Source organism: Antechinus flavipes, chromosome 4, assembly GCF_016432865.1.
Source record: "Antechinus flavipes isolate AdamAnt ecotype Samford, QLD, Australia chromosome 4, AdamAnt_v2, whole genome shotgun sequence".
Classification (NCBI taxonomy): Eukaryota; Metazoa; Chordata; class Mammalia; order Dasyuromorphia; family Dasyuridae; genus Antechinus; species Antechinus flavipes.
This window is the reverse complement of record NC_067401.1, coordinates 313,397,585-313,411,593: the sequence shown is the minus strand read 5'-3', so window position 1 is coordinate 313,411,593 and position 14,009 is coordinate 313,397,585. Positions and strand designations below refer to the sequence as shown.

The following is a 14,009-nucleotide window of genomic DNA, read 5'->3' as shown; positions in this document are numbered from 1 at the left end:
ATACCAATTCTCCCTTCTCTCAATGATTCTAAGGTAAGTGAGATGAGGGAAATGGTGTTACCAAAAGAGTCAGAAACTGTATTTGTGAAAAGAATGGAAGGTATAATACTTTCTTCAAGATCCCTAGAAAGTTAACTCATTAGTTTACATTCTTTATCTAAAAATCTTCCAAGCATATTTTTAGTAGATAATAATTTATTAAGGAACAATTATTGCAACACTTCCTTAATAAGACACAAAATTGCAATGAAATAAAATGGCTGAAATTCTTTCCTTTTAATAAAAATACCAAGGAGTAAATTGTATCTGCCATCAACTTACTCTGTTTTAAAACAGCGGAATCATTTCGTCTTTTTCTTCGGGCTCTCTGAGAGCCCCTCAGGATTCTGCCATCATGCTTGTTTTCCTAGATTAACAAATTAAATTAATGACTTACAGATTTTGTTAATTCTGCACCAAGGAAAGGTTAAGATACAAAAATAAAACTCTCTGATAAATTCTCTATCTTATATTTTGCTTTACTTTACAGTAATTATTCTTGCAGCAAAATATATTGCTAGGAAATGTTCAAAGAACATGGATCTTGTCATACAATTTTGTTGCTTTAGGCCAAAAGCTCTTAAAGAAAATATTACAAAACTTAGTCTAATTATTCCCACAACTCAGCCAAACCAATATTTTATTTCTGGAATTGGTACCAAGTAATATATTATGGGACAGGTACTATTATCTACAACCTCAAAGATTAGGTCCAAACACCCAAGTAAAGCCTCAATTCAGTAGTTTATCCCTTCTGGATAATACTTATATTTTTTAGACCAAATAATTTAATTTGTTTCCATTTTGCACTTGCTCACATTGAAAATTAGCTGCCATTCTGAAGGCCATTCTCATAGCCCCATATGATCTTCAAGCAATCTGTATCCACTGGTGGAAATTTTATTTCCTTAAAAAATTATATTTATTTTATTTTATAATCCCTCTTCTGTATCACTCACATGAGCACATTCCTTGACCTCTTCCTCTCCACCCTCCCCACCCTCCGCCACATACCCAAATACATACAAATAGGACTTATTCTAGCAATATTCCTTGGGAAACTGTATGATTATAATTGAGAACAGTAACCAGCAATAACACAGCCTTAGTAAAGACCTTGTCAATTCCGTCAAATTAAGCTCAAAAAACTTTTACTAAGCATCTACAAAGTACTGTGTACAGGCGCTGGAGATACAATGATAGAAACAGCATGGTCCCCAAAATCCCAGCTTATATTCTTATAACATGTATAAGTAAAGGAAAGATAATTTCAGGAGATAAGAAGAAAGTAACAACTGAGGGCAAATTAGTAGAGGTTTAACAAAAGACATGGTATCTAAAGTGAACATTGAACAATGAGAAAGATTCTAAAACATGAAGATAGGAACAAAGTGTATTCCAGGCAAAGGGGCTGGTTTGGTGAAGCCATGAAGAGACAAGAAGTCAAGTCTGTAGAAAAGCTAATAGGCCAGTCTAATAGATCAAATAAAAAGGAACAATATAAAATGAAGCGGAAAAGGTAAATTGGATGCATACTGGAAAGACACTCATAATCTGTGAGACGGGTAACAAGACAAGCCTTGTACTTTATGAAAGATTATTTTGGCAGCCACATAAAAGAAGGATTGGAGATCAGAAAGAGGAGAAAAGTAGATGTAGGGAGATCCATTAGAAAGTTATTATATAGATGAAGGTAAAGATGATATGGACTTTACCAGGGTAACACCCATATGATTCAAGAGAAAGGGATAGTTACAAGAGATGTGTTAGAAGTAGAACTGACAAGACTTTGAAACCAAATAGCTATGGGAGGTTGTGTAAGAACAAAATCAAAAAGGAAGAGTAAAGTTAAAAAAAACTGGATGACTAAAAGGATGATGGTGCTCTAAACAAAAAGATGGAATTTTGGAGGAGGGATGGGCTTGGGGGAGAAGATAATCATTTCCGTTTTGAACATGTTGAATTTGAAATAGTAAGGAGATGCCCAGATGATATCGAGCAAGAAACCAGTACTATAGGAAGAGTAAAGTTAAACATATAAATGTTGTAGTCACTGGTACATAGATGATTCAACTCATGGAAATGCAGCATCAAGTGAGAGAGTGTAAAGAGAGAAGAGAGTGCAAAATAGATCTTTAGGGATAACCAAACTGAGTGGGTAACAAATGGAAAATGATCTATCTTTCCCTTTTTGAGAGGAAGACACAATATTCAAAAGAAAAAAGTAGTCAAAAGTTGTCATAAGAAAAGACAAATGAAATAGGATTAACTATTATGAAATGTAATCAATTTTCTCAAAAGCTTTTTAAAAATGTAACCAATTATATACAAAGGCTCCTTCATTTACATCAATATTTATTCCCATTAAAAAATATTAATCAGACATGATGTTTCACTAAAGAATCTTGTTATATTTCTTCAAACAGGTTATGATGGCTGGTTTGATATAAAATTATATTTTATCAATATCATCAGTATAAAAGTATTTGGTTTTAAGAACATCCCAAAATTCTTTCTAATGCACCAGGGTTAGCAATCTACCAGTCAGCTGGTAAAGTGACTAAAAGTTCCAAAGTTTTTGGTGATATCCATTAACTTCCTTTCTTGCTAAGTTCTAGAATATTTTGTACATGTTTGATCTAACATCTTTAATGACCCTGTTTTAAAAGTTAATTGAAACTGTCTTTTTATATTTTCCTTGGTAGTAAATATGTAAAACTAATTGTGTCTTTTGTTATTTCCTTTTCCATGTCACTATATACATCAATGTAACACTCTCACTGATTCCACAGGTAGCTTTTCTATAATCTGTTTACCTATAACTTCTTAGAACGTACTTCTTGAATTATTTTTTTGCCCACTTAAATTCTAGTTTGCAGTCTTGCATACTTTGTGCCTTTTTCTGTTCTCTTCACTTGGATTATTTTCTATTAAAAATAAAACAAAAAATAAACATTTTCCTCTTTACTACCAGCTGCGGGATACTGAGGCAGTTATTTGTCTTTGTGACCTTTAACAAAGAGGAAATGTTTCCTCTTTCCTAGAACATGAATCTAAGACACATGGAAAACTTCTCAAGAATGTCAAACCTGATGATCAGGACTCCCATCTTGTGATTCATATAGCTACAAAAAGTACTGCTAAAAAGAAACAAGAGAGTACTACTAAATGTTTCATGTGAATAGCAAGTTAGAATGCAGGGTCCTGCAAAATAGGGATGTTTCATTTACTGTTTGTGTCACAGTGCCCAAAACATAGTAGATGCTTAATAAATAATTGGAGATCTATATCAGACATAGAATAATTGAAGCTAATCTATTATATTATTACAAAGAAATAATATATAAGGTAAAAACTTCATGGAATAACATCACAGGATTTAAATAATTATTGCGTTCCCAGTTAGTGACCCCACTTTCCAAATTAATTCACAGGGACACAGTGAACACAAAAGAAAAGAACTAGCAGAATTATACTTCAATGTCTAACTGTAGGGAACTCTCATCCCATAAGAGGTGGTAGATAAGATTTTGTTCACTGTAATGAAGGAAAATGAAAGCAAGCAGAAGAGGTTGGGTTCTTTCAAAAAGAAAGCATGGAGAGGAGGTGGAATTTGTGGCCACAAAAACTATCATAGCTAAAAGGAAAACTTTAAGAGAAGTTTCTTCTTCCCACTTAAGAGAAACACGGCTGAAGCCAGCATTGCCTCTACCATAATTAATTCTTGGCTCTTAGAGACTTCAACAAGGATGACTCTAAGGATGCCCATCTTGAAAATTATTTGTACAGTAAAGAAATGGGGAAGAGATAATGAATAAATAGCAAAACCAAAGAGTTCAGTGGGTACACAAAAATAAGGACAAATAACCAAAATGCCAAGGGAGAAAGGCAACAGAGATACTTACAAAACTAGAAGACAGAATGAGTAAAAAGACTCAAAAAGAGGATAGAAGACTATAAACAGAATTTATATGAACTAAAATTCCCTGATACAAAAAAGAACTCTGCAACTTCTACAGGGATCACATACCAAGCAATGTAAATCCAAAATGATTTTAAAAAGAAATAAAACTGTTAAAAGAAAGTATTAGGAATCATATTTAGTCAATTAGAAGTCAGAATTCTCAAAAAAAGAACTGATTAAATAAATATGAGTAGAAAGGAAAATGATCATTTTTTCAAAAAATAGATTCTGAAAGAGAATATGACAATTTGAATTATAAAAATATTGACTTAGGAGAAAAATTGTGAAAAAAGGCAACAATGCTAAAGAACATATGAATTCTAGAAAAATTGAAGCAATTGATCTTCAAGACAGAATGCAGAGAGATAACTTAAGCAACACAGCTTTTCCAGAAAAAAAAATAACAAAACAAAAAACAAACCACAAAACCATGACAAATTAAAATCCTGAATATTCTACTGTAGGAAATGACCCCAAAAATTTCAGAATTCTTAAACAATCAATTCCATAAAATGACACTGATAAAAAAGAAAACCCACAAAAATTTTACACTTAAAAGTAATTAGATATTACAACGTCAGTAACAAATTGTATAAGCAGTTAGGAAAAATATCTTTAGCTATGAAGGAATACAAATGTGAATAACTCAGGAATACTCTACAATTATAAGAAATTGGAGGATGGAAGAGAAAACAACATTTGAAAAAAACCAAAGGTCTCTCTTCAGGAAATGGCCCAGCAAAACAATATACTTAAAAGGGGAGAGAAAGTAAGGAAGATTTAAAATTATACATTTTACTGAGCAAGGAAAAAGAGTCAAAAAAGAAAAAGAAATAGGAAAAAAATTTAAATATATTTAAGGCACTTGGGATAGGGTAAGCAAACAAAGAAAAGAAAACAAACGAATAAACAAAAATCAAGAAAAGGCAGTCAAAAGATAAAAATGATGTGAAAAATCCTTCCTTCTCAAAGAGGACCAATGACATCAAGAAGGTGATGTCATGATCTGCAAATTAATTATATTTAAGTGAAAAGAATCAGGAGAAAGAACTGATTGGCATTCTATGGACTAAATCTCATGGCCCTCTGTAACTGATTCAATATTTTATAGGAAGTTTCATATGATGGGAAGTTGCATAAATAGAAAAAAGGAAAATGAAAAATAAAGGAAGTAGAGATGGGATAATGTTTTTATTCTCTCAATAAGAGTTAGTGGGATAGGAGAATAAGATAAAAGAAATGGAGGAAAAGAACTAAGATGGAAAGGTGGGCTCATCCTAGAAGAGGAACTTTCCATGAAGTAAGAGTATTATATCTACGATAAGAGAAAAACAGTTTTAAATAGATTTTATCTGAAGAAAATCTCCACATTAGGAAATCACTTTTCAGGAAAAGAGCTGTATCTTCCAAGGTTACATCTTATCCCAGGAGAGGATATGCATGAACAAACCCCCTAAAGGAATCAAAATTAATTTGTAAAGAAGATGTCAAATGAGAGCTCTGAAGCAAAGAAAACCATTCTTGGGAAAGGGATCAGCAAAAGAATATACTTAAATGAAAAGGAAAATAAGGAAGGGAAAATTTAGAATCATACATTTTACTAGTCTAGAAAACAATATGAGTCAAAAGAGAAGGAGAAAAAATTTAAAAAAAGGAAAGCTATTAAATAAATTCAAAGAATCTGGGGAAAAGGCTTAGAGGAACAGATTAGCATCAAAACAGTGTAAATAAAATTAATGTCAGGGACAATAGACTGGTTTAAAAGTGTAGGGCTACAAAAATAATCAATACAAAAGAAATAGATAAAATACAATTTTGACAACTATAACTTTAAACATTAATAGCCAATCTCCCCAATAAATCAAAAAAAAAAAAAAGAAAAAGAAAAACTCAATCTGCTATGTAAATAACTCTAAAAAATAAAGTTTCATACTAAATAAAAATGAAACTTGAACAAAATTTCTATATATCAGACATTTTTAACAGCAAGCATTTCAATCATGCTATCAGACAAAACAAAAATAAAAATTCACAATATTATAAGTGATAAAAAGAAAAACTGCATTATGTCTAAAGAAACCAAACACACAAAAATAATATCAATAATAATATAAACATATATACACCAAACACCAACATCTAAATTCATAAAGAAAAAGTTAACAACTGCAAAAGTCATGATACCATAACAAAAGGAGGCTTTAATGTTCCTTTTTTGGAGTTGGAAAAATCTAACAACAACAAAAAGAAGAGAAAATGTAGAACTGAACAAACTGTTGAATATATTAGTTCTGAAAGACTTATAGCATGCTCTAATGGGGGACCATTAAAAATATATATATATTTCTTCACATACCCATTATATAAACAAACCATATGCTACAAAAAAGACAAATTATAAATTAAAAAGGCAGAAACACTAAACCATTTTACCCACCATTGCTAGTAATGAAACTAGAAATACAGTGAAAGAAAAGAAAGAGATGACAACCTAAACACAAACTTAGAAACAGTTTCCAAAATAATAAATAAAATAAGAGAACAAGGCTCAAGAACAATTGATAATAATCAAGAAGAGAATAATAAGGATAAGAGAACTTACCAAAATTTCTGGAATGCGGCTAAAGCAGTCCTCAGAGGAAAAACTGTATCTCTAAAAATACATATTAACAAAACAAAAAAGAAAGGATTAACTGGCTGATGATACAATTTTCAAAATTAGAAAATCAACAAGAAAACAAACAATATTAAAAGAGAACTCTTGAAAACTGGATAAAAATAATATGAAAAAATGAGTAAATAAAACAGAAACCTTTGTAAAAAGATTAGCAAAATCAAAAAATCTTTAGTTAATCCAATAAGAGGGAGGAAAAAAAGGCAAAATCACAATAGAGAATAAATAATACTTGCCAGAATTTATTTCATATTAATAAAGAATTTTTAAAAAATGAGAATTATCTATAAAAATGAAAATTCCCCAAATAACAAAATGCTAGACAAATGTCAAACAACTCAAACACAGAAAAAACATTTTTAATCTTGTTCTAGATGGATTTAAAGGTAAATTATATCAAATACTTAGAAAACAATACTTATACTACATAAATTATTTCAAAAACTGAGAAAAATATTTACAAGTTGTATTTTTTAGAAAATTATAATACTAAATACTTAAATCAGAGATATACCAATGTTATAAGTAATTACTGATACATTTTAAAAACACACGATTGTTATTAAATGAAGAAAAAGTCTTTAAGCAAATATAACATTCCCCATACCAAAAATTTCTACAAAACATAGACAAAGAGCTTTTTTTAATATGCTAAAAAGTACTGTGTATAAGTGTGTAAGTGTGTATGTGTGTGTGTGTGTGTGTGTGTGTGCGTGTGTGTGTGTATGTATTCTCAAAAGCTTATTATTTGCAATGGGGAAACATTAAAAGCTTTCATGATAAATTTTGAAGCAAGTAATGATTCCACTCCCCTTTCTATTCAACATCATTTTAGACATGCTGATGATCCCAATAGAAGAAGAAAAAGAAATTAAAATAAACATTGTCAAAGAATTTTTAAAAATAGTACTATTGTAAGTGATATAATATTTTACTTAGAAAACCCCAGAGAATCAATTGTTTATCTCAGGGGACATCAACATTCATACTGAGACTCCCTCATGCATCCTAACCTCACAGAAACTCAATCTCTTTAATTGCCAGGATAGATTTACATTTTTGTACCATGTCAGCCATATAGAGGCAGTAACATCCTAGATTTCACTATTTTCCACATTCTATTTTCTTAATTAAAATTCTGACTATAATTTTGTATTATTCTCCCTCTATGCTTTACCTCTACACTAACCTTCACTGTGACCTGCTATCCTCCTCATTCCTACATAGGAGTAATAATAATTGTGTATATTAACTACAACAATGTAAACAGGGAAAAAACCTAAATGCTTTTCAATTCAACCTGGGCACAGAGAAGAGGTGAGAAAAATGTGCATCTCTTCATTGCTTAAGTAGGGGACTTTGGGTGTAGAATATTACAAATGTTTCAGACATGTTTCATATGTTGGGTTTTTTGCTAGACATTCTCTCTCTCACTTCCCTTCTTCCCTCCCTCCCTCTCTCATCTTCTCTTCCTTTCTCTCCCTCTTTCTCTCTGTCTCTCTCTCTTCCCTTCCTTCCTTTTCCTCTCTCTTCTGTTCTTCTTGAATAAAAAGGAAGAGGTATAAAGGTAGAGAAAGATAAAGAGGATGTATTAAGAAAAGAAAACAAAAGAGAATCATAAAGGATTGCTAAATACTATGAAATCTTGGCCAAGGAACTGAAGATTTTTAGTAATACAAGTGGTATTTTCTTCACTGTGACCAATCAGAGGCAAAAGAGAGATTTTTGAGAAATGAATAGCTGGTTAAGAAGACAATATCTCAGAATGGGTTTTAGATTGACGGACTATAGCTCACAAAATAGAAATGTTGGAAGAGTATACCTAACAAAGAGATGCTTAAGAAGAAAAAAAAAAAAAAGCATTTGCTCAAGTCCTGAAAATCTAATCTAAATAGCTTTAATGTTAAAAGAAAAGGAGATAAAGAAAACTGTCTACATATAAATCTAGCAAGACAGATAAGATACAGAATCAATCAACAAACACTTATTTAAGTATCTAATATTTACATGGGAGTCTCCTATTCCAAGGAAATCACAGTTCCAGTTCCCATTCCTTATCTCTATTATTTGCCAGGCATTGTGGCATTGAAAGGAGAAAAAAAGACAGTCAATGAATGTCTTCAAAGAGCTTACATTTTATTAAAAGCTTATATTTATTAAATATATTAAAATACTATTTTACAGATAAAAGAAATACTAGATACATACAAAATAAATACACAATAACAGAAGTGAGGGAAGCAATATCAGCTAGGGGGATTGATAAAGACCTCTTTAAAAAAATTACTTTTTAAATCCACTATATCACTGAAGCGACTCCCTTTGTGGTCAACAAAAAGTTCTTTATTGCTAATTCAGTGATATTTTCTTAAGTGTCATATTTCTAGACCTCTCTATAGCATGACATTGACAACTACCTCTTTCGTATGGAATATTCTCTCTTCCCTAGGTTTTCTGATATGCTGCTCCATTGATACTCTTGCTTTTAGGAGCCATTGCTTTTAGAAGCCAATCCTTTTCTGTTTCCATTGTGGGACTTTTTCAATGCACTTCCCCTCTCAGTTTCTGTAAAAATCCCCTGGAATAATCATAAATTCATATGCTTCCCAAATCTATAAATCCATTCCACATATCTTTCCTGAGTTCTAGTGTCCATATCTCCAAATGTCTACTTGACATCTCCACCTAGATGTCCTACAGAAACCAACTGTATCCATTCTTTTCTGTTAAATTCATTCTCCTCTTAACTGGTATTTGTTTTGAGGGCATCACACTTCTTATCCCTCAAATTTGCAGCTAATAAATTATCCTTAAATCTTCACTCTGTTCACTCCATATATGTAAATATGTACATATCAGTTTCCATATCTTATCTATGTCTCAAATTTGACCCCTCTTCCTTACTCTAGTCCAGGTCCTGATCATCTTTAGTCTGTACTAGGCTTTTAATTGATCTTTCTGTTCCGGATCTCTTCTCTAATCACCACAAAAAGAGTAGCTTCAGTGATATAATGGATTTAAAAATTAATCTGCAATGAGAATTAAGGGAGGGGAGTGAATAATTAGAATTTCTCCTCTTTTCTCTTGTATTTCTCTTTTTTTTGGGGGGGGGAGGGAGATAATGGGAAGGAAGAAGATTAGAAGGGAGGAAAAAAATCAATATTCACTGAAAAAATTTAAAAAGAAAAAATAAATTAAGTAGGTAGAGGGATAGAACAAAATGAAGAAATCCTAGTAAAGATGGGAGAGGATAGGATAAAGGGTATAAGCAGAAGGGTTGGTGCTAGCAAGAAGGCTTATCCTCCGGAACTATTTACTGCAGAAAGTAAAAAATGACCCTGTGGAGTATCTGAAGCAGTGGAAGGTGGGAGTTCAGAATAGATGGTATTAATTTGGATAGGGTATGAAAAAATGTCATCTGCTGAGAGACAAAAGAAAGGTAGCAGTGCACATAACATGAGGGGAAAAAAAGGTTTTTTGGAACAGTTGCTGTGGAGAATTCATTAAGAGTTGTCTAAGAAAGAATAAAGTTTCTAAGAAGAATAAAAGGTATGGGGCAATTCAAGCTCAGGTAACGCAGAATAACAAAAATCCATCATAAGCCCATTTAGTATGCTTATGAGACTTCCCCTAGCAACATTCTGCAACAAGTCTGAAGAGGAATGAGTGGTGATACAGCAATGGAGCAAAATAATGAAAGGTCACGGATAGCATAAAATTGAGATTTCATAGGAAGGAAAAAAAGGTATAATAGAGTGTAGTGGGCAGGAGAAACAGAAAGGGGTGGAACAAATGGAAGTTGCAAGAAATGCAGAGAATACTGTTTATAAGGAATACTATAATGTAATGCAGTTTAAAAAATGCCCCCAAATTGATAGTCTATCTAACTCAAGAAAGCAGTAATCTATAAAACCCAGTTTTAGATACTTCTATACACAAATTGCCCAAAATACGAGTTAACAGGCAAAGCAACTACAGATCCCAATGCAATAAAGCTAACTAGAGCTCGTAGTTATCATCACTGAGTTTGTGGAAAGGGAATCATCATTAGAATGCAACTCTAGGGAACAATATCTATTTTAAAAAATATATAAGAGCTAAAAGGAAATAGCATAAAATATAAAGAAGATATTCCCATATGATAAAGTCCAAGAAAAGGAAGGCAGAAGCATGATAATGATAAACATAGAATGAAATAGATGTAATATTGTCATCAGAGTACAAAATATCTCATTTAAAAGAATAAGTAAGTTAGTGATTCAAGAAACAGATCAAAGGCTGGCACAGAGGTGTAATATGGTAGTGATAAGGATTTCAATTATCTGGTAGAATTCTCTCTCTGCCAAGAGTAAATAAGCAAATAACTTTTGATTTGGTTTAATGATTTCATCCTTCAAAAAAGGTGGGAACAAAAGAAGGAAGAGAGACTTAGGAAACGTTTCTCAGTTACCAAATAGGAATTAGTTGTTAACTTAGAAATAATGGGAATACCTTCTTGGAAAGGGATCGCTCCGTCTTATAATTTGTGGTAAAGAAGAAGAAAGCCAGATATTATCTGACATGCTCCTGAGATTAGGGGCAAAAAAATTTCAAAGGTTCAAAAATGAATAGGTAAGATTCCATGATCTAAATTTCTACAGAAGTCAGGTTAGGCCATAAGAAATGGAAGACTCTCGAGAATAAAATTCTGAAGACACAAAAAGACTGATGTAAATGCATGGGAACCAACATATCTTTAATAAAGAAAATACAGACACAGGGACAAGTATTAAACAAGGAATACAAAGATAAACACATTAACCAAAAAAAGTTATTTTGGGGTATATTTCAAGCAAAGGGGCAACTCAAAGAAAAGATAAGACCACTACTTATATCAAGTTGGGAAAATGTAAAATGATGAAGGAAAGTCAGAAACACTCAGCTATGATTTTGTTTTCTGTTTCCTGCATCTTTGGACAAATCTTTAGACTTAAATGGACAGAAAAAAAAAGTGGTTCATTGGGAGATGAAATAAAAAAAAAAATAGAAACACAGCAAGAGAGCTTTAAAACTATTCTAGATGGGTTCAGTTCAACCAGCCTAGTTGAACTGTAGGCCAGGATAAAGAAAAATGGGGTAGATGTGATTGTTAAGTCAACGTCAGTGACCTCTAAATGATTCTGCAGAAAGGGAAATTAGAATTAAAAAGGGCAAATCCCTAATTTTCAAAAAAGAGTAAAAGAATCAAGTTTGAAAACTATAAACTAGCTTTCTAATTATTTAATCATTTCAGAATATGCCTAATTCTTTGTGACCCCATTTAGGGTTTTCTTGATGACGATGCTGAAGTGGTTTGTTATTTCAAAGCTTTCTTGAACTGTGATGAAGATTTGACACAAACAAGATTAAGTGACTTGCCCAGGCTCACACAGTAAGTTTGAGGGGCCACATTCAGCCTCAAGAAGCCCATGTCATCTAATTTCCTCATTTTATTTTATTTTTTGCTGAGGCAATTGGGGTTAAGTGACTTGCCCTGAGTCACACAGCTAAGGTCTGATATGAACTCAGGTCCTCCTGAATTCAGGGCTGGTGCTCTATCCACGGCATCAACTAGCTGCCCCTAATTTTCTCACTTTAAATGGGAGTGAATAAATATAGCTTCATAAAGGATGAATCAGGTCAAACTAACCTCATTTCTTTTTCTATAGGACTATTAGAATGTTAGATCATGAGAATGATAGTTAGGATTTACCTAAACTCCAGCAGTATATTTGACAGAATCTCATGCCCTTCTTGGGGAAAAATATATAAACATTTAGGCTAGACATTAGTAGTTAGATAGATTTAGGAATGGCTGAATGGCTGGATTGGAGGAACCACTTTTAATTTTACAAAGATTTGTGCTTTATCCTATAGCATTTAATATACTTATCAATGACTTAGATTAAGGCAAGGATAGTATATTAACCAAAATTACAAATAACACAAAGGGGTCAAAAGAACAAACTATTTGGGCTCCATTAGTAAAATGCTCCTATCTCCAGAATTAAGAGTTACCACCTTACTGCCTTAAAAAGAAATGATGATAGTTATAGAAATGTTGTTAGTTCCTATACATTCTGCCAAGATTTGGAAAAGTAGGTAGATTCTCCCATTCTCATCTCCACTGGTTCATGTAAAATTACCAAGAACTACTTTAAGAAAAAATACCATGAATTTACTTTTCATCTACTTAAAATGAAAACTTTCTACTAAATATAGGAAAAGTAGAAATGTCAATAAAATAGCACAAGGAGAATTCCAGCACAACTAATTTGGTTCACTTGTACTCAAGTAGAAGGTCCAATATAGTGTACTAATAAGGATTCCATTATTATTTTTAAGCTCTTTGTGAATAAAACAGTTGCGAAAGCCTGGACAGAGTATTCTATCTCAACCTTTTATTTCAGTTGGTAGAATGATATGTAGATGCTTCAATACTTTATAGACTTTGTTGAACTGAAAAATGGCTGCCCCATGAGTATGAAAGCAGCAATAATGAAGGAAAGTACTGCAGCAGCAATACATTCACAGTAAAAATAATTGTATGTTATGATTACTAATATAGCAACGTTAACATTACCAAAAAATTACTCCTTCTATTGAGAAAATGTAACTTATCCATAAATTAATCACAGAAAAAAAAGATACTAACATTTTCATCTTCTCTTTCTTCTCCATCTTCCTTAGGCTCTGCTCTGAGAGGTAATTTTGCTTTCCTCTTCCGACTACATTTAGAGTCATCTTCTTCATTGTCTTCACCTACATCTCTTTCTTCCTTCTGTTCTCTACTGTAAAAATAAACCAAATATTATTAAGAGACACCATCTGTCAAATAAACCACATAATTATTAATGAAGAAATCATTAAAAAATATTTAACTTCTCTAATAGAAACATTTTTAACCAAAAGGAAGAACTGGAACTTAACTGGACAGCATATACAGGACACTTAAAGCCACTAATACACATGACAGCTGTCAGGTTAGAGAAAGTAGAAATTATGTTATATCAATTGTAAAAGAGACAACAGTAACATATGTTGAATGAGTTATATCCCCAAGTTAAAATTTATTTGCCTTTCATGTTTGTCTTCTAAATTAAAAATGAATCTGATTTTTTTTTTAAAAAAAAAGAGTGGCTTCGAGTTTACTTTAAAAGCAAGGATTTAGCCAGCTATTATTCAGACAAACAAAACTCAATTGCAAAAGGTTAATTTTGTAAAATATTACTTAGCAAAAAAGAAACAATTAAAAAATGATGTGCCCTTGACATCAGAAAGCCCCACTATATGTGTCCAAATAAATGCAATATA

The 14,009-nt window shown here is 32.0% G+C and overlaps 1 protein-coding gene across 1 annotated transcript in view; it reads right to left on the bottom strand.

Annotated features, from left to right (window-relative positions):
* L3MBTL3 (L3MBTL histone methyl-lysine binding protein 3) overlaps window positions 1-14,009 on the bottom strand; it is a 147,907-nt gene that overhangs the window by 99,022 nt on the left and 34,876 nt on the right. Inside the window, exons 6-8 of the mRNA XM_051997722.1 lie at window positions 13,351-13,486; window positions 6,606-6,656; window positions 322-406 (exon numbers count right to left, since the gene is read on the bottom strand). Of these exons, the coding sequence (XP_051853682.1) occupies window positions 322-406; window positions 6,606-6,656; window positions 13,351-13,486 (272 nt within the window). The remainder of the gene's footprint in view (window positions 1-321; window positions 407-6,605; window positions 6,657-13,350; window positions 13,487-14,009) is intronic.